Consider the following 27,933-nt stretch of genomic DNA (forward strand, 5'->3'; position numbering starts at 1 on the left):
TCTCATTTTAGCAGAGAAACTACAGAAGAAGCCCTGATTTTGGCAGACTCACTGAGGAGTACAGGAAGGGACTTCTCTCAAAAGCTTGGTGAGAGACTACCCCAAGTGCATTCTGTATAAGTCCCTACTAGTCTCTTCTACTAGGTTCAGTTAATGCCAGACTAAATAATGCTTCATTCAAGTCACATGGTCTGGAGAACAGAGCCGCAGTAAATGGATCTTGTTACAAAAGGAATGCTGGGTCACAGCAGTGTAACAGACATTTCTAAAACCAAAAAGCCCAACGGGCTTACAAGACATTTTGCTTTATCAAAAGACTAAAGTAAAAGCAGTTTTATCAAAATAGCTGTGAATATTTGAGTAGTTTTGTGACCAAGATCTATCGTGGCCCAAGCACATGTACTTTACACAGACCTGAAAGAATGCCAGAAAAGCTTTGCTAGACTGGCCTACACAGGATTCAGAGAGATTTTTAAAACTGTTTTCAAACAACTTCTTGGGCTAGAAAAAAATTATTATTCCAGGTCCCAAGTGGTATAAGACAGTGCTTGAAAAATTCATTTGTTAGCTTGCTTCATGCGACAGAACTAGACCATCTACTTCTGCAGAACTTACTGTATATACTCGTTCATTAGCCCGTCCGTTTACAAGCCGACTTCCCAAAATGGATAGGTAAAAATAGCAAAAACTGTATGACCCTTTCATAAACCGAGCTTATATTTCAGGGGTTGGAAAACTTTGGCTCCCGGCCCGTCAGGGTAAAGCACTGGCAACCCGGGATGTTTTGTTTACTTGGAGCATCTGCAGGCATGGAGCCCCTGCAGGTATGGAACCCTTGAACTCCCTGTGGCCGCAGTTCACCGTTCCCAGCCAATGGGAGCTGAGGGGCTACATGCCTGCAGACACTCCAGGTAAACAAAATGCCAATGTATTAGATATTCAATTCAATGATTCCATAGAGTTTAAAATCATCAAATTTTGGTGTAGACCTGTTTATAAGCTGACCTCCGCTCTTTGATGCGTCACTTTTTTACCAAAAATATTCAGCTTATGAATGAGTATATACGGTAAGCTTCCATTTTAAGGAAGAGTTTCTAGTCCTTATACTTAAAGATAATGATCCCAATGTGAAAAGTGTGAAGTAGTGTAGCATCAACTTACTCAGACTCAGATTAAGGTCAGAAGGGACCATTATGATCATCTAGTCTGACTTCCTGCACAATGCAGGCCACAGAATCTCACCCACCCACTCCTGTGACAACCCCCTAACCTATGTCTGAGTTATTGAAGTCCTCAAATCCTGGTTTAAAGACCTCAGCGTGCAGAGAATCCTCCAGCAAGTGACCCATGCCCCAGGGTGCAGAGGAAGGCAAAAAATCTCCAGGGCCTCTGCCAATCTGCCCTGGAGGAAAATTCCTTCCCGACCCCGAATATGGTGATCAGTTAAACCCTGAGCATGTGGGCAAGTCTGACCAGCTAGACACCCAGGAAAGAATTCTCTGTAGTAACTCAGATCCCATCCCATCTAACATCCCATTACAGACCATTGGGCATATTAATCTGCTAATAATCAAAGATCAATTAATTGCCAAAGTTAGGCTCTCTCATCATACCATCCCCTCCATAAACTTATCAAACTTAGTCTTGAAGCCAGAAATGTCTTTTGTCCCACTACTCCCCTTGGAAGGCTGTTCCAGAACTTCATCCTCTAATGGTTAGAAACCTTCATCTAATTTCAAGTGTAAACTTCCTATTGTCCAGTTTATATCCATTTGTTCTTGTGTACACATTGGTACTAAACTAAAATAATTCCTCTGCCTCCCAGATATTTATCCCTCTGGTATATTTGTAAAGAGCAATCATATCTCCCCTCAGCCTTCTTTTGGTCAGGCTAAAAAAGCAAAGCTCTTTGAATCTCCTTTCATAAGACAGATTTTCCATTCCTCAGATCATCCTAGTAGCCCTTCTCTGTACCTGTTCCAGTTTGAATTCATCCTTCTTAAACATGGGAGACCAGAACTGCACACAATATTCCAGATGAGGTCTCAACAGTGCCTTGCATAACGGTACTAACACCTCCTTATCTTTACTGGAAATACCTCGCCTGATGCATCCTAAGACCGCATTAGCTTTTTTAACAGCCATATCACATTGGCGGCTCATAATCATCCTGTGATCAACCAATACTCCGAGGTCCTTCTCCTCCTCTGTTACTTCCAGCTAATGTGTCCCCAATGTATAACCAAAATTCTTGTTATTAATCCCTAAATGCATGACCTTGCACTTTTCACTATTAAATTTCATCCTATTACTGATCCTGAAACTCCCAGCTTTCCCAAGCATCAGAAGCATGAAATTAACAAGACTCTTCAGTTTCACTGCTAATATTCAGAACCCTGTGAGTGGCACAAACTATCAAGAATCATGGCAATTTCAGGTAGCTACTGCTTGCAGAAGCAATGAGATGCAGCAGAGAAGAGAGATACTGGAGTTATTCACTGGTTTAAAAGGTCCCAGAAGATGAGAACTTGCAGAGGGATAGAGTATCAGATACCTCTTTTTCCCTTCTTCTCTCCCGAACTTTAAGACACCTACTGCATGATTATGAGAGATTAGAGTCCCAAACAGAATCTGGGGTAACAACCTGTTACAAATATCAGCAGCTAGTGGAAGGGCTCCTCTCCCATCCATTTCCCTGAAACTCTCCAGTGTAGTACCTCCCAACATCTTTCACATATACCTCTGGGGTATTATGTTTAGTTCTCTAGCTAGCAGACACGTAGTAAAGTACAAGTATCAACCAAAACCTCTGCTGGTAACCTCTGGTTTAAAGAGCTATTAAAACAAGTGCTTCCAGAAAGGAAAAAAAAAAAATTCATTTAATATGCAAGATGAGAGCTTGGGGGCATCATAACTTATTCTAGCTGAATGAATATAGGAATGTATGCAGCGTGAAGGTCACTTTAAACTGAATCGCTGACATGCGCAACTTGGACACACAGAAGGTTATTCACAATTTCATCTGTAATCCAAGGCACATAATATGCCAGACTGAAAAATTCCCATCCACAATACACTAGGGAAATGACATTTCAATCTAACCACAGAGTTATGCAGGCAGGTGGATAGAACCAATGAGTCTGTTAAATTTAAAAATCTGACCATGGGAACATGCAAATTTAACCTTTCATATTGAACAGGAAATCAAAGGTCATTCACTTATTTAATATGAAACTGTTTTGGACATCGTATGTGCCAAACACCACAAAATTAAATACATGACCTTAAAAGCACAGGTGTACAGTTAACACTAACATTTTACACCCAGCAACTCAGACTGTCTGCAGACTTACCTGTACAGTACTGAAAAGCTGAAGGTTTTTCAAAGCATTCTGGAAAAGGAAGATCTTTAAGCCAGCTGTGAATTCACAACACAGCATTCTCCACTAATTTATTGGCATGAAAATAAATACCACTGAGAAAACAGATGGGCCATGTGAACGTTATTTTTATATGATCCAAGAACTAGTGGACTTGTGTGCATGGCAAAACAGAGGACTAAAGACATATGAGGGATCTGAAAAACAAATTCTGAGCAGCTGCGAGCTTTGTACCTGTTTGAAGGCGAGGGGGCTTCGAATTGAGGCACCGTACTATCCTCACTGACTGGGGAATACAAGCCACTCATTTCCTGAAATAGAGAGCCAAGTTACAACAAAATGAAAGACATGCATGCAGTGGGCATCTTTCAAAGACATAGTTTTGGTGTATAATTTAATTTTTGAAGTACGTAACCACAGACATCTAATTTTGCTTAATTCATATAAGGAATCTTCCCTCTTTCCCCAGTAACTGATTCCTATTTCCTGCTACCGTTCCAGTTGGTCTTCTCAGGGGCTGTGGCCAGTGCATCTTGCTCAAGGAGCAGGGTGGCTTGCATCCTACATGTTAGAGATCAATGGTACTATCTCATAGACTCAGATTCTAGGGTCAGAAGGGACCAATGTGATCATCTAGTCCGACCCCCTGCACAAAGCAGGCCACAGAACCCTACCCATCCTCTTCTATAACAAACCCCTAACCTATGTCTGAGTTATTGAAGTCTTCAAATTGTGGTTTGAAGACCTCAAGCTGCAGAGAATCCACCAGCAAGTGACCCATGCCCCACGCTGCAGAGGAAGGCAAAAAACCTCCAGGGCCTCTGTCAATCTACCCTGGAGGAAAATTCCTTCCCGACCCCAAATATGGCGATCAGCTAAACCCTGAGCATGTGGGCAAGACTCACCAGCCAGCACTCAGTAAAGAATTCTCTGCAGTAACTCAGATCCCATCCCATCCATCATCCCATCACCGACCACTGGGCATACTTATCTGCTGATAATCCAAGATCAATTGCCAAAATTGGGCTATCCCATCATACCATCCCTTCCATAAACTTATCAAGCTTAGTCTTAAAGCCAGATATGTCTTTTGCCCCCACTACTCCCCTTGGAAGGCTGTTCCAGAACTTCATCCTCTAATGGTTAGAAACCTTCATCTAATTTCAAGTCTAAACTTCCTAGTGTCCAGTTTATACCCATTTGTTCTTGTATCTACATTGGTACTAAGCTTAAACAATTCCTCTCCCTCCCTAATATTAATCCCTCTGATATATTTATAAAGAGCAAGCATATCCCTCCTCAGCCTTCGTTTGGCTAGACTAAACAAGCCAAGCTCTTTGAGTCTCCTTTCATATGACAGGTTTTCCATTCCTCGGATCATCCTAGTAGCCCATCTCTGAACCTGTTCCAGTTTGAATTCATCCTTCTTAAACATGGGAAACCAGAACTGCACACAGTATTCCAGGTGGGGTCTCACCAGCGCCTTATATAACGGTACTAACACCTCCTTATCTTTGCTGGAAATACCTTGCCTGATGCATCCAAAAACCGCATTAGCTTTTTTTAACGGCCATATCACATTGGCGGCTCAGTCATCCTGTGACCAACCAATACCCCAAGGTCCTTCTCCTCCTCTGTTGCTTCCAACTGATGTGTCCCCAATGTATATCTAAAGTTCTTATTATTAATCCCTAAGTGCATGACCTTGCACTTTTCACTATTAAATTTCATCCTATTACTATTACTCCAGTTTACAAGGTCATCCAGATCTTCCTGTATGATATCCCGGTCCTTCTCCGTGTTAGCAATACCCCCCAGCTTCGTGTCATCCGCAAACTTTATTAGCACATTCTCGCTTTTTGTGCCAAGGTCAATAATAAAAAGGTTAAATAAGATTGGTCCCAAAACCGATCCTTGAGGAACTCCACTAGTAACCTCCTTCCAGCCTGACAGTTCACCCTTCAGTACAACCCGTTGTTGTCTCCCCTTTAACCAGTTCCTTATCCACCTTTCAGCTCAGAAGCAGGAATCTTCCCAAAAATGCATCTTACACGACAGTTCACTTGTTCTGCACTTACACTACTAAGACAGATACACACTTATTCCTAAAACAGCCTTTGCAGATGCAAAGGAAGGTGGAATTTGGATTAAGGGAAGAATACATGATGTACTGAACAGAACCAGAAAAGATTAAGTTACACACTAGGCTTCAGCAGCATCACCTGCCACTGATGGGGTAGACGCACCATCTAGTAGACTGGCTAGAATCCCAGTTGTTATTGAAAGATCAGGTAGAAGCGATGGCCTGGTCACCTCCCCCCCCAAACACACCTTTTAAAAATCTACATATAGATAAGATGTTGCACTTGTTTCTTTCAGAGGTGGACAGATCTTGCTACTATCATGCATGATTGCCACCTCCAGATCATTAGTTACAGGATACATGATCTAAGCGCACAGAACCAACACTTTTAGACTTACACAGGCAACCAATTTTTTATTGGATAGAATGTAAGGTGTTTGTTTTGATGTATAAAGCCTAAATGGCCTGACATCCCTTTATCTGAAAGACCATTTCTCTCCCCATGATATACAGCCACATCTGTACAGCCAATCAGTGGAAGCCCCACTGATAACAGAGAGTAAGTAGCAGGATGCTCTCCACGAGGTACTTTGGAACTTGATCTCCCCTTCATCTGAAACTGACCTACTTTATCAGCCTCAAGAATACACTACAATGCACATTTGTTTTTCCTAAGTGGAGAAAGACTAGGCGGACTCTTGGATTAGACTGAATTTTTTTTATAGACTGAAATATGTTTCTATCTGCTGGGTTGATTTAAGTTAGGTATTGGGTAAAGGAAAGTTCCTGGAATTGTTTGTTTTATTTGTATTTTATAACGGAGCAAAGTGCCTAGAGTAAATGATACTCTTTTGCAGAAGATGTATACAGTGAAAGTAAATAAAGAAATCTAGATACAGGAGCTTGTGGATACTAGCTGGAGGGCCATTGCCGAAGAGAGATGACAGATTCAGGAATTCAGTTGGTGCCTGAGTAGCTTTTTGGGCAGTGCCACTTCATGAAGCTGCAGAACTAGCTCCACAGCCTCTCAAAGCACCAATTCTCCACTCCCAGGGATGAGCATTGGACAGGACAGAGCAGAAGTAGTCCAGGGAGTGTTCTACAGAATGAATCGGGACAGAGGAAGCAAGGTGGCAGGTTTAGAAATACTTGGGAAACAAACCCTTAGAAGACTACAGAGTATCCAAAAACACCATAGAGAAATGAGAAAAATTGTGCATTGTGGTTCGCCTTCTATATAGCAGTGTTTTCTACTTCTGCTTTTCCCAATGCACCTCCCGCTGGAGGGCCATTCCCCCCCTCCCCCCACACACACAAATCTAATTTGGGATGTTTGCTATAGTAAAACACCAGAATTGACCATGTAGTATTTTTTATCATCAATACAAAGACTTCCAGTGCCAAGTTACTATGCTGAAGTTGTTTTGTTGTTTTTTTTAAAAGGGGTGGGAGGGAAGACTTGGAAAAAATAACTTGAGTAGTAGGTTTGAACTGATCCCTTTCACCAAGCTGCAGCCTGTATTCATTCAGTAACGAATAAATTAAAGAAAGAGCATCATCTGTTCATTTTTCCATTATTGAAGCCATGGCCATAAATTTCATGCAGCATCATACAGAGAAGCAAACAGTTTGATGGAAATAAAACACTGCCAGAGTTGCAAAGAATGTCTAGGCTCCTTACCTCCACTCGTTTAATATCCTCTTCCAGAACACTTAGCTCTTTCTGGATCTGCTCCAGTTGCTGTAGATGAAAGAATAAAGGAAATCTAAACCAATTTGTACTGGCACCACCACGGATATCAAGTAATGGACTTAATTTATGATGCCTTAACTAAATTAGCAAACACAACAACGTTTCAGATAGTCACTATGCACAAAAGTGTACACATTATCTAGATGAGCAGACAGACTACTTTAAATGACACTTATGGTTGTGAAATAAAAACAGTACAAGCAAGATTATGTTCTTCAAAAGTAGTCACAAAAGGCTCCAGATTATTAAAATGTACTTCGCTAAACAGTTCTTTACAAATAATTATGGCCTGAAACCTCCTGAGAGCCACAGGGATCAAATGACCTTAAACAAGATGCAGACCTCTAACAAAAAAGCACCTCTTCAAAATCCTTTATAAAAGAGAATTAGTACTTACTTTTCATAAAAACATGCCAAGGATAACCATATACAGTTGAAATTACATTCTACCTATCCGAAAAGTTTGCCATTACATTGCCAGAGCAGGGATCTGTTCAGGGCACCAATGTTAAGTTTCCATGACACTTTTAAGGGAGTGGTTTTGGACGTACATCTTATTGAAAGATGGCGACTTAATAATCTAGTGACTCCTAAAACTGTGCAGGTCTTCAGTAGCTATTTAGAGGAAAGAGCACCATCTACTCAATCATTAACAACTTCACATAATCACAGGATGCATAAGAGCTAAGTAGTTTGAAAATTTGGTAATTTGAAGCTGGCTTTGCTAATAGGCTTTACTGTAACTATACGTATTCGTTACAGACAAAAGAAAAGCTTCACTGTAGATCTGATTCCCCAAGACACATAGGACTAGCAGAGGACTTTACAGCAGGCAGCCTGGCTCTGCCAGCACTATTTCAGTGTCGGCTTAATTCACTAAGTTAAATGCCACTGATGACCAGCTTTGGGGTTGTGTTTTAAAAATTGTTACTAACTGGGCAGTTCCACTAAAGAGTGCCAAGTTTTCTGCAGATGAAGTACAATGCATCTTTTTAAACATGGATATGTAGAAGCCTCTCAGGTCATCCAAACTCAAAGGCATCTGTATGGTTCATCATAAACTCCAATGCTGATCAGCAAACTGCTTCCAGAAACACTACAGCTTGAATACTTGAGTTTGGTTCTTAAAGCAAAAGAATACTTTGCAGAAAACAGACTTCTCTAAAGCACCTGCCACTGAACAGAGTCTAGTATGTCGACTCTGCTATAGGTAACTCACTAGCACAATAACATTAAGAATTAACTATTTAACATTTTATTGGCTTTTCTCTTCAAAGACTTTTTAGAGAGGGAAAAGAAAAACAGCTATTGATTTTTAGAAGATTTCTCTTTCCCCAAAGTTAGGTGACACTGTTAATGCACCGATCTCACCCCTCTAAAGTTCTGGGCTCATTCATTTTGGTCACAAATGCAGTTAGTCCAGGGATTTAAAACTAGACTGCAGCAGATGATTTACAAATCCGGCACATGCAGCATTGTATAAGTGGCAGCATCAGCTTGAGAAAACCATAACTAGAATACTAATGGGCATTCTTGGTCTGGTTAGAGGTAATATTAGCAAAGCTGTATGTAAGGGAAGCTTACACAGCATGTGCCCTATGTTCGGCTCTAGCTGTCAGTGTCATTAATCCCTCACGTTCATAAACTCCATAAAAAAAAATCACATTAAAACTTTTCAAAAATGTAGCATGGAGATAAATATCAGGAAATCTTTTAAATTATTATTCTACAACATATTGACTTGCAACCAGAGATTAGAAAATGGCAAAGAAACAAGTGGCAGGTGTTCCAGTCATCTGGAAAAAAAAAAAAAAAGGGAAAAAAAAGTGGGCTCTGTTATATGTACCTAACAGATAACAGAAGTTGGAAATTGACAGGTAACTGTTGCATAAACCTTGAAATGCGAGATCTGGGACTTCTTTTACTATCTATCTGCAGAAGGACAAATCTTTTAAAGAAAGCATAGGCTTATCAGACAGTTTTTAAATTCACTTCTAAGGGCTTGTCTGCACTGACACTTTACAGCACTGCAACTTTCTCACTCAGGGATGTGGAAAAGACACACCCCTGAGCACTGCAAGTTTCAGTGCTGTAAAGTGCCACTGTAGACAGTGCATCAGCACTGTGAGCCGTGCTCCCAGTGCTGGTAGCTATTCCCCTCCTGGAGGTGGTATTTATAGCGCTTTAACATTGCTAGTGAAGATGTGCCCTAAGTAAGGATTGGTCTCATCCTACTCCCTGAAGAGTTCATATTGCTAAAAACAAACCATACTATTTAACACTTTGGAATAACAGTAGGCATTTCAGGTGAGGACGGGCTTATTGGGAGAGCTTTGAAAGAGCCCAGAAATCGTAAGAGGAGGGTGTGGTGAGTCAAGACTGAGGTGTACTAAAGTCAGGTGGTGCTGCTATAATGTTTAAGTGGCAGATAGTAGTATTAGCCCTCGTCCAGACTAACCCGCGGCATCGGCGGGTTAAAATCGATTGCTCGGGGATCGATATATCGCGTCTAGTCTGGACGCGGTGTATCGATCCCCGAGCACGCTTACATCAATTCCGGAACTCCATCAATCCGAACGGAGTTCCGGAATCGACACGGAGAGCCGCGGACATCGATGCAGCGCCGTCCAGACTGGTGAGTACCTCGATTTTAGAAATTCGACTTCAGCTACGTTATTCTCGTAGCTGAAGTTGCGTATCTAAAATCGATTTTAATTCCTAGTCTGGACGTGGCCTTAGTCTCATTTTTGAGTACTAAGTCTATGCACAAACATTTTCCAAGAAACAAGTCTACAGCAAACTTATTCAGCCAACTAAGTTACGCAGCTGAACATTCAAACAGATCAATTTAGATGTCATCTTGTGCCATGACATGTCTAAAGAATTGTTTTCAACATGAATATTTTACCTTTAGTCTAACAAAAACCGTTGAGTCTATTTGTTTTCATTTTGATTACACTCTTCAATGGATAAATGAATTATGCTTTTCATCCACTGTAGGATGTTTTAGAGCCAGGTAGTTCTTATCTGATCATTTCTTTTCTCTGAATAGATAGCCTGACTATTCATAGTATTCCCTCCCACCCCCACTTTTCTTGTGCAGACTTAAAGCAAGTCAGTGCTGTCAATCACTAGGACATTAATTGGCTCTACTCATCTTGGAATAGAGCCAGTAAAAATAGTTTCAGAGCTGTACTATACTAAATATCTGTTAAAGTGTATGTATACCCTAATAAGCCTATACACCACTGAAAGCATATTCTATAGAGCTAAAAAGGACCAGTGTGATCAGGACTAATTAGAGGGGAAATTTTCAATCCAAATGAGCCTTAAAAAAAAAGTTAACCTAGCTATACAGAGACCATGCTACAGACAGACACTCCCCGGGTTACGCAAACCCAAATTTACAGAAAATGTTCCGTAAGTTCTATAAGCTAGAAAGGTTTTTTATTTGGTTTGTTTTTCACGAATGGTCGAGTATACACTCCCGACTTACGCAAAATTCCAGTTACGCAAGGCGTTCCAGAACAGAACGCTTGCGTAAATCGGGGAGCATCCGTATCTACAACCAGGTCCATTATTCCTAGTCTGGGACTAATTAGCAGTGAAACCCCCAAGTCATAAAATAAAGATTGTATGGACTTTGTGTAGTGCACACTAGCTTAAAGCTGTGCTTAAAGAAGTCTCTACATCCAATTTATAACATCTGATGAATGCATGAACTTAATACCAAGTAGCTGTCTTGCAAATGTGTAAAACACAAACGTTTTCAGACCATGAAGTCTGAATCTTATACTGTTTTGTTTGGAAAAGATGTGGATTTTATAAGCTTCTTTGATACAGAATTTCACCCTTCTGACAATGGAGAAAACTTTAATATCTTGGCTTCCTTCTATTACAGAACAATAGAGAGAGTGAAAGACACATGATTTCCTAAAACATTTAATCCTTTTGAAGTTAAGTTCTTTGCCTCTCCACAATGTGCCGTAATGTTTCCTTTCAGTGAACAGGGTAAAGATAACAGAATGGAAGACTGCTTTATCTTTAAAGCAAGTCCCTAATTTGAGTAAAACGTGCACTAATGAGATGCCACTGACAGAGCTTTAGTCACCATAAAGAGAAATAATATAGCAACGGGGTGAAGTGCTTCAAATGGAAGCTTTATAATAAACATCCAAAGTTGAGTTTTTAGGAGGCCACTGAGAAACTCATTGAAGATTAACAAGGATGCCACCCTCATAAATCACTTGCTCTGTGGATGGTTAATTCACTTTTGTTTGTCCATGCCTTCCTATTGCAGAAACAGAAAAGAGTATATTTGTGCAGGATATTCACTTTCAGACCTAGGAAAATTCCATGTGTTTAGTTCTAAGGCATGGGGAAGATTCAGGGCATGTTGTGGTTTTGCACAGGAGAACAAAGGGATTTCCCCCCAGAAGAGAAAGAATATAGGAGGCCCTGGAAACCCCTCCATTTTGTCTTCAGCTGGCTCAAGCTTCTCCACGCCAAAGAGATGCCTAAAAGAAACTGGAACAAAGGACAGTAACTACTGGGATGTGATTGCTGGACCTAGAGTGCTCCATTGTGACCATTCTGGACAGCACTCTAAACTCGGATGCACTGGCCAGGTAGACAGGAAAAGCCTCGCAAACTTTTGAATTTTATTTCCTATTTGGCCAGTGTGGCAAGCTGATCAGCACAGGTGACCATGCAGAGCTCATCAGCAGAAGTGACCATGGAGTCCCAGAAGCGCAAAAGAGCTTCAGCATGGACCAAACAGGAGGTACTGGATTTGATTGCTGTATGGGGAGACGAATCTGTGCTATCAGAACTCCGTTCCAAAAGATGAAATGCCAAATATTTGAAAAAATCTCCAAGGGCATAAAGGACAGAGGCTATAACAGGGACCCGCATGCGTGAAACTTAAGGAGCTCAGGCAAGCCTAACAAAAAACCAAAGAGGCAAATGGCCACTCCAGGTCAGACTCCCGGACATGCCACTTCTATCTTGAGCCACATGCAATTCTAGGGGGTGACCCCACCACTACCCCATCCCTGTATGCCAACTCCTGCAAGGGAGTCTCATGCAACAAGGATGAGGATTTGGGGGAGAAGGAAGATGAGGAGGAGGAGGTTGAAGATAGCACACAGCAGGCAAGTGGAGAAATCATTCTCCCCAACAACCAGGAATTGTTCATCACCCTGGAGATATTACCCTCCCTACCCTTCTAAACCAGGCTCCCGGACCTTGAAAGCAGAGAAGTCACCTCTGGTGAGTGTACCTTTGTAAATATAATACATGGCTTAAAAGCAAGCGTTTTTTAATGATTAATTTGCCCTGAAGACTTGGGATGTATTCACGGCCAGTAAGGCTACTGGAACGCAGACAAGCAACATCCGTTCTTTATCTCTCTCTGTTATCCTCAGGAGAGTGATATCATTCACGGTCACCTGGTTGAAATCAGGGAATTTTATTAAGGGGACATTCAGAGGTGGCCATTCCTGCTGGGCTGTGCGCCTGTGGCTGAAAAGAAATCATCCCCACTTTTAGCCATGCAGTGGGTGCAGGGGTGAAGCAATCATCCCAGAGAATTGGGGGGGGGGGGGTGTTAAGCTGGGTTTGTGCTGCACATTAAACCTGAAAACCACAGCCCCTCCTTTTAAATAGACAATCTATTTTAAATGGTCAATCCAACTCTCCCTTTTTTCCCCTCCTGCAGCTGCAAATGTTTCAATGCTCCCCCTATCATCTCCGTCCCAGAGGCTAGTGCAGATAAGGTGACCAAAAAAACACACCCGCAATGAAATGTTCTGAGCTCATGCAGTCCTCTCGCACTGAAAGAGCCCAGCAGAATGCGTGGAGGCAGACAAATGAGAGTCCAGGAAAGCACAAAATGAACGCAAAGACAGGAGGGACAGGCAAGAGGATAGATGGCTGGAGCAAAGGGAGCGGTGGCAGCAGTATGAGGAGACAGGCAGGATGCAATGCTGAGGCTGCTGGAGGATCAAACTGATATGCTCCACTATATGGCGGAGGTGCAGGAAAGGCAGCGGGGCAGAAACTGCCACTGCAGCCCCTGTGTAACCAACCACCCTCCTCCCCAAGTTGCATACCCTCTTCACCCAGATGCCCAAGAACACGAGGTGGTGAGCTCCAGGCACCCAACCATTTCACCCCAGAGGACTGCCCAAGCAACAAAAGGCTGGCATTCAATAAGTGTTGAAATGCAGTGTGGCCTTGTCCTTCCTCCTCCACCACCCCACCCGATGCTTCCCTCCTCCACCACCCCTCACAGGCTGCCTTGGAAGTTATCCTCCTATTTCTTTGACTAATTAATAAAGAATGCATGAATTTGAAACAACAATGACTTTATTGCCTCTGCAAGTAGTGATCGAAGGGGGGAGGGTGGTTGGCTTACAGGGAAGTAGAGGAACCAAGAGGACAGGTTTTCATCAAGGAGAAAAACAGAACTGTCACACCGTAGCCTGGCCAGTCATGAAATTGGTTTTCAAAGCTTCTCTGATGCGCAGTGCTTCCTGCTGTGCTCTTCTAATTGCCCTGGTGTCTGGCTGCATACAATCAGCAGAAAGGCGATTTGCCTCAACCTCCCACCCCGCCATGAACGTCTCCCCCTTCTCTCACAGATTGTGTAGCACACAGCAAGCAGTCATGATGGGAACACTGGTTTCGCTGAGGTCTAACAGAGTCAATAAACAGCACCAGCGTGCTTTTAAACATCCAAATACACATTCTACCACCATTCTGCACTTTCTCAGCCTATAGTTGAACAGCTCCTGACTACTGTCCAGGATGCCTGCGTATGCCTTCATGAGCCATGGCATTAAGGGGTAGGTTGGGTCCCCAAGGATAACTGTAGGCATTTCAACATCCCCAATGGCTATTTTCTGGTCTGGAAAGTAAGTCCCTTGCTGCAGCTGTTCAGACAGACCAGAGTTCCTGAAGATGTGAGCGTCATGTACCTTTCCCGGCCATCCCATATTGATGTTGGTGAAACGTCCCTTGTGATCCACCAGTGCTTGCAGCACCACTGAAAAGAACCCCTTTCAGTTTATGTACCGGCTGCCTTGGTTCTCTGGTCCCAAGATAGGGAGATGCGTTCCATCTATCGCTCCACCACAGTTAGGGAATCCCATTGCAGCAAAGCCATCCACTATGACCCACAGATTTCTCAGAGTCACTACCCTTGATAGCAGCAGCTCAGTGATTGCATTGGCTATTTGGATCACAGCAGCCCCCACAACAGATTTGCTCAGTCCAAATTGATTCCCGACTGACCAGTAGCTGTCTGGCATTGCATACTTCCAGAGGGTTATCGCCACTCACTTGTGAGCTGAGAGGGCTGTTCTCATCTTGGTATTCTTGTACTTCAGGGCAGGGGAAAGCAAGTCAAAAGTTCCATGAAAGTGTCCTTACGCATGCGAAAGTTTCACAGCCACTGGGAATCATCCCAGACCTGCAACACTATGCGGTCCCACCAGTCTGTGCTTGTTTCCCAGGCCCAGAATTGGCGTTCCACGGCATGAACCTGCACCATTACCATGATGTCCATATTGCCAGAGCCTGTGCTTTGAGAGAAGTCTGTGTCCATGTCCTCATCACTGCACTGCCATCACCTCCTTGCCTGCTTCTGCAGGTTCTGGTGCTTCATATACTGCAGGATAATGCGCGAGGTGTTCACAGTTCTCATAACTGCCGCGGTGATCTGAGTGGGCTCCATGCTTGCCGTGGTACGGCGTCTGCAAGAGAACATGAGATCAGAGTGGCAGTGGAATCGTGACAATGGTTTGCAGCCCTATTGCACTGTCTGCTGCCAGAGCAGGAGAGCAGAGTGGCAGAGAAAGCGGTCATTCGATAATGATGGTTTGCAGCCCTACTGCACCGTCTGCTGCCAGCAACAGCCAGGACACAACAGCAGCGGCTGAGCTGAGCAGGCTGCATACTGGCTGTGGTATGGCATCTGTGAGGAAAAAAAAGGCGCGAAACGATTGTCTGCTGTTGCTCTCAGGGAGGGAGGGGCGACTGACGACATGTACCCAAAACCACCCACGACAATGTTTTTGCCCCATCAGGCAGTGGGAGCTCAACCCAGAATTCCAATGGGCAGTGGAGACTGTGGGAAAGCTACCCACAGTGCAATGCTCCAAAAGTTGACGCTAGCCTCGGTACTGCGGACGCACTTCGCCGACTTACAAAGCACAAATTTCAGTTCTTTTCCTCTTTGGGATAAGTCTCTGGAGATCATTGGTCAGAAGAACCTGAGCAAGATAGACTGAGACAGTTGATGTCTTGAATGTCCCACTGTGGAACCTTTAGCCACATCCATTGTGGAAGAACTTAGTTTGCAAAGAATTTTTGAGTCTCCTACATTTACCGGGAAATCCCATGTTTTTGATATCACAACCTCTTATGTCATGTTATGAAGCCTTTGAACAACAAGTGAAAAGGAATGCAGAGCTTTTTGGAAGAAGACAGGCACATATCCCAGTGGTCTTATTGTTTTATCCTTACTTGTGAAGTTTGGAATCTGGAGTTCCAGCCAGATATGCAGATAGTTGATGAATCTGGGGCACCCACTCAGGACAATTCACCTTTCTCTGCAGAGGAGTGGTTTCTCCCTGCCCTCTCTAGTTGAATTCCCCCAAGATGGAGAAACTTTCCTCTTTATTGATTTGTGGAGTCGTGTCAGGATCAAAGCCCTGAATTCAGGATCTTTTAAGCAGAAAGCAGAACTCTTGAGGGAGGAAAGACACCATGTGAATCATTAAGAACGTTAAGCTTCTCTTCCTTTTCTATTTAAACAAAATCCTGTCTAACTTTGGTATGGAGAAATGACTTTGGAGGCTCTTGGACAGAGCTAGGTGGAGAAGCAGTAGTAATGCTCCTTCAAGCTCAGCTAGGAAAAGTGACGGGGGAGATTACCTACAGTGAATAAATTCACTATTGCCTTTGCTTAGAGAGAAAGAATGGGAGAAGGGAGATGAAAGTAACAACAGACTGCTCAAAAAAAAAAAAATAGAACCACTGAGGAAAGGTTGCTAGGCACCACAAAATGAGGCTGGAGGTTAGCAATAACAGCAGCTGAGGCAAGGGCTTGGGAAGAGTGGCACAGCTGTCCCAGAGAGTGAGAAGCATCTACAGCTTTTTCTGCTCTGGGAAAGATACCAGAAAGTACCCTTGTAAGAAGTGGTGCTGTGACTGTACCAGTAGAAACTGAAGTGTCCAGTTCCTCTTCATCTCTGGCCAACATACAGAGGGAAACTCTCCCATATGACAAGGAAGGTTTGTTCCTCCCTCCATGAAGGACTGAGCGGTTTGGCATTTCCTCACCACCTTATCTTCATCACAGTCTTATCCTCTATTTCAGAGGTGGGCAAACTACAGCCCGTGGGCTGCATCCGGCCTGTTTTAATCCGGCCCTCAAGCTCCCGCTGGGGAGCGGGGTCTTGGCTGCTCTGCATAGCTCCCAGAAGCAACAGCATGTCCCCTATCCAGCTCCTATGCATAGGGGCAGCCAGGGGGGCTCCACTCCGCACACTGCCCCCGCCCCAAGAGCCACCCCCACAGCTTCCACTGGCCTGGAACTGTGGCCAATAGGAGCTTCAGGGACAGAACCTGCGAATAAGGACGGCACACAGCAGAGCCACCTGGCCGGGCCTCTGCATAGGAGATGCAGCACAGAGAAAACCACAGTAGAAACAGTTAATATGAGAATTTAGTTTTGGTCATATTAACAACATAACTAAGTACTATTATAATAAATTATATTACAAGGGTATTGAACTCCAAGCACTATCAAAAGTACATGAGACCAATAAGGTCCCTTCTAGTATGAGACAGCATCAACAATTTTTTATTTGAGCAAAAAAAACTACCAAAACAAAGTAAGTCAGACACATGTATCAATGAATACATAATAGATTAAAGTCTCTCATTTTGTTCCCTACATACTAGCAATTTTCTAGGCTTATTGTCATCTAATTCAGTTCTAACATCCCTTATTAAAAAGCTTGATATGTAAAGAAGCTTAAATAACTGAGTTTTTAAAGACAGGGGCTAGGAAAGTCCTACAACAAACTATATTTTTCACTGTTATGAAGGCCACCAAACACCTCAGAAGTCTTGGAATGTAATCAAGAATTTGTGACATAATGGAAGAATGATTGACTTCTAGCTTTGTCACCTCCTCTTGCCTACTCATTATACTGTCCATGTGTGTAGATACTAAGCAATAAAAAGTTTGACAGGTAAAGAGATTAGCAAGAGCTAATCACAACCCTGGAGAATTCATGCTTCTAATTCCTTGCAATTATCCCACACTAAGTCTCCTTATTTCTACAATTTCACATCTTCATTATAGGAAAGGAACAAAAAGTTTGAGACATATTGAAGAGACAAAGATAACTATGATGAAATACTGAACAGGCAATTTCAGCAGAGCACAGCTGTGCAACACTTCAGGATTACTCTGCTTCTCCAGGATACTCACCTGCTGAAAAATAATACTCATCACATGACACATGGAATAAGAGGCCTCATTAATTAAATGCAAAAGACATAATGCAGCATTAAGAGTATGCTATTAGAAAAAAATCACAAATTACAATAAAGATGAAAAACAATATTTATGTTAGAGCTCCACAAGCTATGTTTAGGATACAGATATCAATAGACCTCTTTCCCTACACACAAATATGACACTTGAGATAAAGTAATGCACTCACACCCGTAGGTCCTACATTTGGATATATGGGGTCAACACATTTTCTGCAGATGACAAGACTTGGGACATGATTGTTCCAAGGTTTGGTGGCCTTTATAACAGTGAAAAGCACCGGAATCTGTCTAAGGAGCAACTGGTAAGGTCTTTCTTTATAGTTAAGTGTACAGTTAAGAGATTTTTTCCTTTAGTTGTAAATGACACCGGTTAACTAATTTTAAAAGTGTTTTTAAATTAAATTTAAGTAAATATATCATGAGACAATGTATGTTTTAAAAAATCTAAAATTAAATTCAACCAGACAAAAAAAAATTGCATTTGCGCAATGTGGTTGAGTTAATGCTGTTGTGAAACCTTAACTTTTAACATTCTTATTTTAACTGTGCAACTGTAACTAGGTTTTGCATTTGTTTAAATAAAAAAAGCTAAAAAAAATATCCCACAGCTGGTTAGCTTGACCTTAAGCAAGACCCTTGCTCTACACCTTTTTCAGCAGAAGAGATTGTCTGATCAAGGAACTAAGAAGCGTACACTTAATTAACCATGCACACATGAAAAAACACACATCCATGTTAAATTTGCACTGCACACAAATAGATTCTCTCTTATGAATGATTAATACATACATTTCAAAGAAGTTGTACCTCTGCTTTGTTTAAAAGTTTTGTTTCAGAGCCACTGGTATCCATGGGTTTCAAACTTAAGCCATTTTTGTTCATAGCATTTTTTTCAAGAAAAGGTGATTAGAATATTTTAATTACATGGGGAAAGTTATTTTTGCACCATGTTTCCAAACTCAAAAGGATTTTGCTCAAATTAAAGAAAAAAAAATCTTTGTGAAGACACCATGCATGGATAACTTCAGCCCCAAAAGATCAGTGTTTCAGAAAGTTACGAGCATGTGAAAACAAGGAACTCTGATGGGAGATTCTTCTGCAATTGCTGCAAACTTACATTTCCCTTTTAGAGAGCCAATGAACACGAAATCCAAAGATGTTTTTTCAACTTAAGAACTGAGTCATGTTCTACTCCAAAGTGCAAGTACATAAAAGTAGCATCTTCTTATAACAGCTATAGATCTTCTCCTCAAGAGCATCCAGGAGCATTTGCTTACTTTTCTGACCAAAATAAAAGCTTTATTATTTATTTCTATTTCAGACCCAACACAACTAAGATAATGAGTTGGATTCTATGCTGGCTCACACTCAGTTATCACAAATTCTAATTGCAGAACTTTTATTGTTGGTGATGTAAGAGCCCGAAAGTATGGAGCTTGATGTTCTGAATCCAGGCTGAGTTTTCACTTTTAGGAGTTTGGGGGAAAAAAAATGTATAAACTCATACTGTGCCAATCTGATCTGGAGCCATTTGAATATAGAATCCCAAGGAGCTACTTTGACAAAGTAACAGAGTAAGAAGTCAGTAAGACAATCTTAGGACTTACAGCTTCAAAAGTAATAGTATCTAACCTATTTGGTGGTTTACAATATACATTATTCCAACCACCTTACAGGCATATAACTTGTTCCAACCTCCTTGCAACTAGGGCTGTAGCTGTTTACTATGTACTTTGAATATGCTGGTATCCAGAACGGCACAGGTAAATTCACTCTGGAACCTTATAAAGCGTACAATATCACATGAGGAATTTATCTAGATTGTCTAGGAACTGCAACACAGATGTTATGTAAATATCAACCTCTGTTTAGAAAATCCTGTAATAATAATGTACTGCAGCAGGTTAGGAAATGTCATTTCCAAACAATATAGTATCTTAAAGGAATATCAAATTATGCCAAAAAAAATCAAGACAGACACTTGCCACTCTACAGAAAAAGAGCTTCTTTTCTAACCCAACTTCCTCTTAGGTTACATCTATGCTGTAATTAGACACTCGCAGCTGGCCTATGTCAGCTAATTTGGGATTGTGGGGTTGTAAAACTGCAATGTAGATGTTTGATCTCAGGCTGGACCAGGCTCTGGGACTCTCACCTCTCATGGGGTGATGGCTCTGACTCGGGATGCAGGCTCTGGAGTGGGGCTGGGGATGAGGGGTTTGGGGTGCAGGAGAGCGCTGGGGCTGGGACCAAAGAGTTCAGAGGGGGATCATGGTTGGGGTAGGAGGTTGGGGCACAGAGAGGCAGCACTTACCTCAAGGAGTTCCTGGAAGCAACAGCATGTCCCCCTCCAGCTCCAATGCAGAAGCATGGCAAGGCAATTCTGCTGCGTGCTGCCACATCCGCTGGCACCGCCCCTGCAGCTCCCACTGGCCACAGTTCCCAGCCAATGGGAGCTGCGAGCGTGGTGCTTGGGGCAGGAGCAGCGTGCAGAGCCTCCTAGCTGCCCCATGCATAGAGGCCGCTGCTTCCGGGAGCCATGCAGAGCAGCCCCCGACCCTGCTCCCCGGTGGAAGCCGCACCGAGCAGGGCCACCCAGAGGGGGGAAGGAAGTGGGGCAATTTGCCCCAGGCCCCAAAGGGGCCCCCACAAGAGTTTTTCGGGGCCCCTGGAGCGGGGTCCTTCACTTGCCGAATTACCGCCAAAGCGAGAGACCCCCAAAGACCCCAGGCCCCCGGAATCCTCTGGGTGGCCCTGGCACAGAGCGGGGCAAGCCCCAGACCCCACTCCCCAGCGGGAGCTTGAAGGCCAGATTAAAACAGCTGGTGGGCCATATGCAGCCTGCAAGCCGTAGGTTGCCCATCCTGCACTAGAGGCATGCCTCCACTGCAAAGTTAACTCAGGTGACCAGCACTCAAGGTCAGCCTCAGCTGGGAATGATCAAAGCAATACTAAAATTATGGTGTCCTCACTGGTGCCACACTCACTTGGATGCATTGCTAGGAATTCTTTGTGCTGCTGCAAACTGAGCCGTTCTGATTGTTTTGGGAGAACTTGTTTGTCCTTCTGGGCATACAAATGGAAGCCACACTCAAGTTTTAGCCTTCAGCCAAGATCAACCAGCTGGCCTGGGCTGAAAGCATCAAACTCAGGTGAAAGGATTGTGTGTGTGGATGGGAGGGGAGAGTGGTAATGCCAGAGTTAAGGGCCAAGTTAGGTCTTCACTGCAAAATTATCTTGATTCAAATTTTTGAAGTTTTCTTCACAACCGTAACAGCTAGAGGTTTTTCTTTATTTAAGATGAAAGCAGAGATACTGAAGATAGGGTGACCAGATAGCAAATGTGAAAAAATCAGGATGGGGTGGGAGGTAATCGGTACCTATTTAAGAAAAATCCCCAAATATGGGGACTGTTCCTATAAAATCGGGACATCTGGTCACCCTAACTGAATACTAAGATAGATGCTAAACACAGGAACAAACCAATCCAAGTTCAACCACCACCCAAAATGAACATATTTCTGAGCAAAATGTTTTTTTTTAGCAAAGTTTTTTTTTTTTACTCTTTCTTCTTTTAAATTGTGCATTAAAACGTTTAAGAGAAGCAGGTTTAAGAACTACAAGGTGCATGCTTTATAAAGTACAGAAATTAGAGAGGGAAGAGATCCATTAGGTTAACAAAGACCATGCCCAGCCAATGCAGAACTGCAGTCTGTTAGAATCTAGTTTTAAACTATGTAAGTCATAGTGCTTTCACCATTTCATATTCGAAGTTACTCCTAGTCTAATAAACCCTGTATTTAAGAAATTATGCCAGATATTGAACCTAAATTTCTCTGTCTCAGTTCCATCCCATTATTCCTCCTAGGGGCCTAATCTACTGAAGAGTACCATCAACTTCAGTGGGCTTTGGATCAGGCCTTATAATTTGCTTGGCCACTCTAGACAGTTCCTCTACTATCATTGGTATTTACAGCCTGCAAATACTTTAGGCTTGCACTCTTGTTGCCCCTCCCAGCCCCCTAGTCAAAGAGCAAAGCTGTACATGTTCTACTTTAAATCTTTCATCAAAAATCAGCCCCTCCAGATCCCTAGCCATTTTGGAGACTTTTTTTTGCAATTCTTTCCAGTTGATTGGTATATTTCTGAATTAAGGTTTGCAGCATTGTATAATATTCCAGGTGCAGTTTCATTACAAATGGGACCACCACTTCCACAGTTTGGGACATGATACGTACAAATCAACCTTCTCTCTCTTTAAAAAAAAAAAAGGGGGGGGTGGGAAATCCACATGAAATGAGTTTGTAATGCTGTATGTTGTTAGAAGAGCCAATTTTCTGTCCACCATCACCTCCATGTCTCTTGTTCCATTTTAGCATTATTATTTTCTAAGTCCCTCTTCCCACACTTTTGATTATTTGTGTTTTGGATTTTCTCTGTGCTGTATTACCTTCCTTTTATTTTTCCTATTTTAATCTCATTTTGTTATTTCCTGCCCGTTTAATTAAAAACATGCCACACATCTTGAGTGCCTTTATATTAATTCTTTGTTCCTACTGATTTTTGTAACTTATCCCTATTTGGTACTGTGACTGGATGAAATTAACATTCTTGCAGATCCTGAAAGCATTGACATTTTTGATACCTTTTGGAAACAATTTTAAGAGGTGCCTACCAGCCTTCCCTCCCTCACTTTCCATTTTCCCCTCACACTTGCATCTTGTTTCAAGAATTTGCCGCAAGTTGCCAGTGCGGACTCTTTCCTTGACAATTTCCCCCCTCCACATGTATGCAACCAACAATATGAAACAAAAAGGCAATGTAGGTTCAAGACCGAATCTGTCATATTTAAACTGATCTGTTCTCCTTGAAATCCAGGTATTTCAAATATCCCTGGGTAGCTGAGAAATTTCTTCTCAACGAGGAGATCATTTCAGGCTCACTTTTTTTTCTTTTTTTAAGAAGGAAAAGGCCTCACACAGTAGCTAAAACAAAATCTGCTACCTCTCTTTTATTTCTCCTGGCAACCTTGAGGAATTCCATAAGGATCTGTAGTTGGGCAGCATGGGACTCCTGTAACAGAAAATTAAATTTAAAAGAGAAAATGTAGATTCATTTTATGCACAATTCACAGCAGGCATGGAAACAAATCCCTTTCATTTAGAAGTAGGGGAAAGGGAGAAGCACATTAAGTCACAATTACAAGTAAGATGGTTTTCCTTTGCTTCTAGGTTTCAAAGTTCTGGTTGGCACATGGCAAAGTTTTACATTATATTACACGAATATTCTCCTTTTGTGTATTACAAGTGGTTAATAGGCCAAGCACTTTTTTCATTCTCATCCCAGTTGGAGTGATTTCAGACCCTTTTGGAACAAAGGTTGCTCATCTTCCATTCTTGGCAGATCTTGAGCTTTCACCTCTAATCAACCAACATGCCCAAGTGGAATAATTTGGTTTCAGAAAATGACAACCCTGTCCCCAAATGAACATTTCACAGAAGCACAAAAAGAGCTTCTGTAATGGAAAATAAATTCGCTAGTGAAGATTAGCTGTTTTGGGACAGGGAAAGAGGTGTTTCCGCTTCCTAAATAAATTAATTCTTTACATTTTCCTTTGCAATGACCAGAAACTTGAGGCGGCAAGAAGAAAATAGGAATATAGATTCTCTCTCTACTCTTAACATCAGTGCAGCACTAATACTAGTCTGGCATATGGAAGAGCAATTTGCACAGATCTTAGAAAAAACTCATTTACAGTAGGACTGAGTAGGAATTCAAAGGTGGGCCAGGGGAAAGGGCATCAGGGATCCATTATGGAGAAAAAACAGCTGAGAAGGATGGATAAACTACTTTTCTGGTTCGGTTCTTTTGCTATTGTAAGATGTTTCCATAATAACCAGAAAAGGAGGTAGGTAAAATTTACAGAGGAACACTTTCAGTTCTTAAATCGGAATGGGTACCTCCAAAAGTGTAAGTGAAGCATTACGATTCCTACACCTAGATGATGCTTCTATTCTGAAGATGATAGTCTTATAACTGAATAGGATAGCTCTCCATTTCAAAGCTCTCTGCTCAAACCTTTGTGGTGACAACCTGATGTGTTTCATGCGTGTCATTCTAAGACTTCCAGAAGAAAACAGATTTACTATGAAGTTATACTCAAGCCCAATGGAGAACTTTAAAAACAATACCCCCAAGGGGTCCGTTCTTGATACACAGGAAAGTACACATATAAATCCCCACACAATCTGATTAAAAGACTTCTTTTACATATAATATAGCCATTTTGTTACCAGAAATGTGTAAGAGATTTTATTTTAGTGTATTTTGTTTCCTCACAGGAAACAAGCAAAAAGATTATGACTTAATTGATCTTGAAAGCCTCCAAGAGTTCTTAATCAAAAATTATTGTTCTAATGTACATGCCACTGGCATAAAGTCTACCCATCCATGTATCAACTGCCAACTAATTCCACGTCCAATATTAGACCACTGCCCCTTTTACACACACTTCTTCATAGATTGTCATTAGGCCTGTCTCCTCTCACATGGTTGGTTACAGCTGATCATTTTCCAGCAAGATAGCCAGTTCCAGAAGTATACTCAAATACCAGTTATAACAACGTTACACAAAAACAAACAGACTTCAGTTTATTCATAGTGACAGACTGCTTTGTACCTTATAAACTTTCATACTGCTATGGGTATGGCTACATTTGACATTTCAAAGCGCTGCCGCGGCAGCGCTTTGAAGTGTGAGTGTGGTCGGAGCGCCAGCGCTGGGAGAGAGCTCTCCCAGCGCTGCATGTAAACGACATCCCTTATGGGTTTAGCTTGCAGCGCTGGGATTACACTGAGGCTTTACAGAGCTGTATCTTGCAGCGCTCGGGGGGGTGTTTTTTCACACCCCTGAGCGCGAAAGTTGCAGCGCTGTAAAGTGCCAGTGTAGCCATGGCCTGAGATACGCAAGACAACTACAGTTTTCCTTTAAGCACAAAAAAGGAAAGGTCCTGATTTTCAGAGATGCTGATCGCTCAAATTCTCTTGGCTTCACGTGGGAGCTGTAAGAGCTAAAAATCTCATGTTTCACAGTAACTTGTTCAAAGTGTAAATAAATTAGTAAACATATGGAGCTTCCCCTTATAGAGTTATTGTTTAGTTAGATCCTCAAAGTTTACATAGTTTAAAGTTAAATGTTCACTTAGCAAATGTCTAATTATATCAAAGACAGACAAGTGTACTCTAAATGCCACTTGCTTGGCAGGTCACTTTCTGTATTCCTTTTCCCACTGATATTTTCTCTCAGCTTTCCCTTCAGCATGATCCTGCCTCAAGTGAAATCATAAATAAATGTTTATTGTATCATTCTCCAATACTGGACGTAGTTTGCTGTCATGAAAGTCAGTGAGACGGAGAAGTGCTCAATACTAGAGCAATGGGATCCTATAGAAAATCCTAAGATTAATTCTGCACTATGATTCCATTGCAGAAACAAGGAAATATTTTTGGAAGGAGGATGCCTGTGATTAATCACAATTTATTAGTAAATGAAATAAGAAAAGAAAAAGCTCCTTACTGCCTCCAACTGCTTCTTCTTTTGCACAAGCAGCTCCAACATCAAGTTAACATTGGCCAAGTCAAGGTTATCTTGATCAGTTCCCAATAAGTCTTGAAATATCTGCCATCTGTGTCCATTCTAAAAAAAGGACAAGAGAGCAAAGGAAGAGAAGGTAAATACCAGTTAGTCATTTGACATAAGATATTTAAACTAGTATTACAGTATTTTATCCTTTGTAAAGTACACAACAAAGTAATTTTCAGAAAGAAGAATTCCCAAAAAAGTATAGGAAACAGTTATTTATCCTGTGAAGTATCACACCCCAGCAACAACTTATCTTGTAGGGGAAGTATTTTGAGGAACTATCCTATGCTAGGGTAGAGCTGTAATGTAAGGTAGACCTGTGTGTTTACCACAAGTCTGGTGCCATTATTAACTTCAGGAATTGGCAAAGCAAGTAGAGAAATATCTTTAGCTCTCACTAAGAAACAAAGCCAGACAAAAACTGACCTAGATAGGTCTATCTGACTTGATAATTCAAGATGTTTTGTTATGCTGCAGGATCTAAGAGATTGGTGAAAGTTCTCCGATTTTCATTTATTGACTAGTAACGCGTTTCCAGTTAAGCATAGGCGTACACAGGACTGGGGATAAAAGCAGTCAACAACCCAATATTGCGGATAAGCAAAGTTTATTGTTTTGCTCTGGCATGTGTGCATTACAGAATTAAGTATGAGTAACGTAACAAGAATATACTACATTTATCAAGTAAATGAAAGCACATTTTCATTTCAAGATGTTCATTTCTGAAGGGATAGGTTCCATGTCTCCTTCACAGTTCTCTCACACTGAAACACACTGGATTTTAATATAAATAGAAAAAGTCAAAATAACTCCTAATAGGTGGCTTATAGGGTTAGGAGAGGGTATATGTGTGTGAGATAAACATGATTCTACTTCAGCACTTCTAAGTCATCCATATTTTAATAATTAGGGCTATTTGGACAGCAGCAACAATTCTTTCCACTGTGGTTAATCCATTTCTACATACAACTACTTCGATATGGGACAATCCAGTTTTCAAATAAAAAAAAAATCTTGTCAGAGTGCAATTAACTGATGAGAGAAAAAAATTTTTATAGTGTTTCAAGAATCAAAAATCACCTCAGAAAATCAAAGAATAAACTACATTTAAAATTAGAAGTGTTGTAAATAACCTACTCAACCCAAATATTTTAGCCATAAGAAAATAAATGAGTGTCATCCATATACAACTGTATTTCCTTTTATAAAATGCTTAGTAGATAGTTTAAGGAAATCATAAATACAAAAGATCTCGATTTTAATCTGTCACTAAGCTACTGGAAAAAGTTATGTAATGTTAAAACAAGTCCATTTGATTTGAAACAAGCTTATATAACCTGAAATATCTTCTAATACATGCTGGATTCCAGTAAGAATGGAAAAAATAGGAAGAACAGAATAAATGTTGGCGTTACAGAAAAGAAAATTTTTTCTCATTTGACACTGCCCCACGCAAAGTTTATTTTGGACAAAATATTACAGAATACTTGTAAATTTAAAATTGGTGATATCTTTGAAGATCCAAGAATTTTCATTTGAGGAAACCTTAAAAAGAGTATACACACCCAACCTAACATTGTCCTCAGGAGCCAAAAAATCTTATAGGTGAAACCGCTTTAATATCAATCTTGCTTTGATTCACCGGAGCGCGCAGCCCCACCTCCCCAGAGCACTGCTTTACCACGTTATATCCAAATTCGTGTTATATTGGGTCGCATTATATCAGGGTAGACGTGTAATTATAATAAGGACTAGTCTTAGAGGAAAACAGAATTCTGGAGAAATCAAAAATAATCTCCATGTTGCTAAATGGGTACATCAGGCTGAATAAGCAAATGTAGGGAAAACATTCCAATAAAATGAGGAACACACATTTTAAAAGAAATAAGTCAACTCCTTGAGGTGCATGATTCACATGTAGTATGGATAAAGATGCCACATTTGCTTATGGTATACATTATGAAACTTGCTTTAAACAACTATTAAAGGGACTGGGCAAAATTGGTTAGCTAGTACAGGTGCTTTTGGCTGAACGTCCAATTCAACTAGACAGGAAGACTTGGGGATGCTTCAACAGGGTCTTTTAAATCAAGAAAGAACTCCCTATGGGTTTCTGTAGTGCAGGTTTCACTTTTATTTATTTTTTTTAAATGCAACTTGAATTTCTCCTCAACATTGAAAATGCAATTTTAGAACAAAAGAGCAAGCATACATAAAGTTTGTTAGTATTCAAGTGTCTAGTAGGTATTTTTATTTGCTGCCAAAATGTAAACATGAGTATTTTTGGAATACACTCATGACAGTAAGTTTCCATGATAGTCATCTGTATCATAGAAGAACCTAGTGGTGTGTTTCTCATAAGTGTGCTATCAATAGGGAGCAGGACAAATTCTAAAGGGAAAAATAAGGAGAGAGAGATTCTGACTAAATGCACCCCTGTATTCATAACATACACAGTGTAATAAACTTTGTACAAAATATGCTTTGTGAGGTGTCATTT

The 27,933-nt window shown here is 41.4% G+C and overlaps 1 protein-coding gene across 2 annotated transcripts in view; it reads right to left on the reverse strand.

Moving 5' to 3' along the window:
• Window positions 1-27,933, reverse strand: part of COP1 (COP1 E3 ubiquitin ligase) — a 218,303-nt gene that overhangs the window by 169,098 nt on the left and 21,272 nt on the right. For both annotated transcript variants that reach the window (XM_030571631.1, XM_030571630.1), the window contains exons 5-8: window positions 25,368-25,487; window positions 22,796-22,864; window positions 7,145-7,204; window positions 3,615-3,691 (exon numbers count right to left, since the gene is read on the reverse strand). In XM_030571631.1, the coding sequence (XP_030427491.1) occupies window positions 3,615-3,691; window positions 7,145-7,204; window positions 22,796-22,864; window positions 25,368-25,487 (326 nt within the window). The remainder of the gene's footprint in view (window positions 1-3,614; window positions 3,692-7,144; window positions 7,205-22,795; window positions 22,865-25,367; window positions 25,488-27,933) is intronic.

The sequence above is a fragment of the Gopherus evgoodei genome, chromosome 8 (assembly GCF_007399415.2).
Source record: "Gopherus evgoodei ecotype Sinaloan lineage chromosome 8, rGopEvg1_v1.p, whole genome shotgun sequence".
Taxonomy (NCBI): Eukaryota; Metazoa; Chordata; order Testudines; family Testudinidae; genus Gopherus; species Gopherus evgoodei.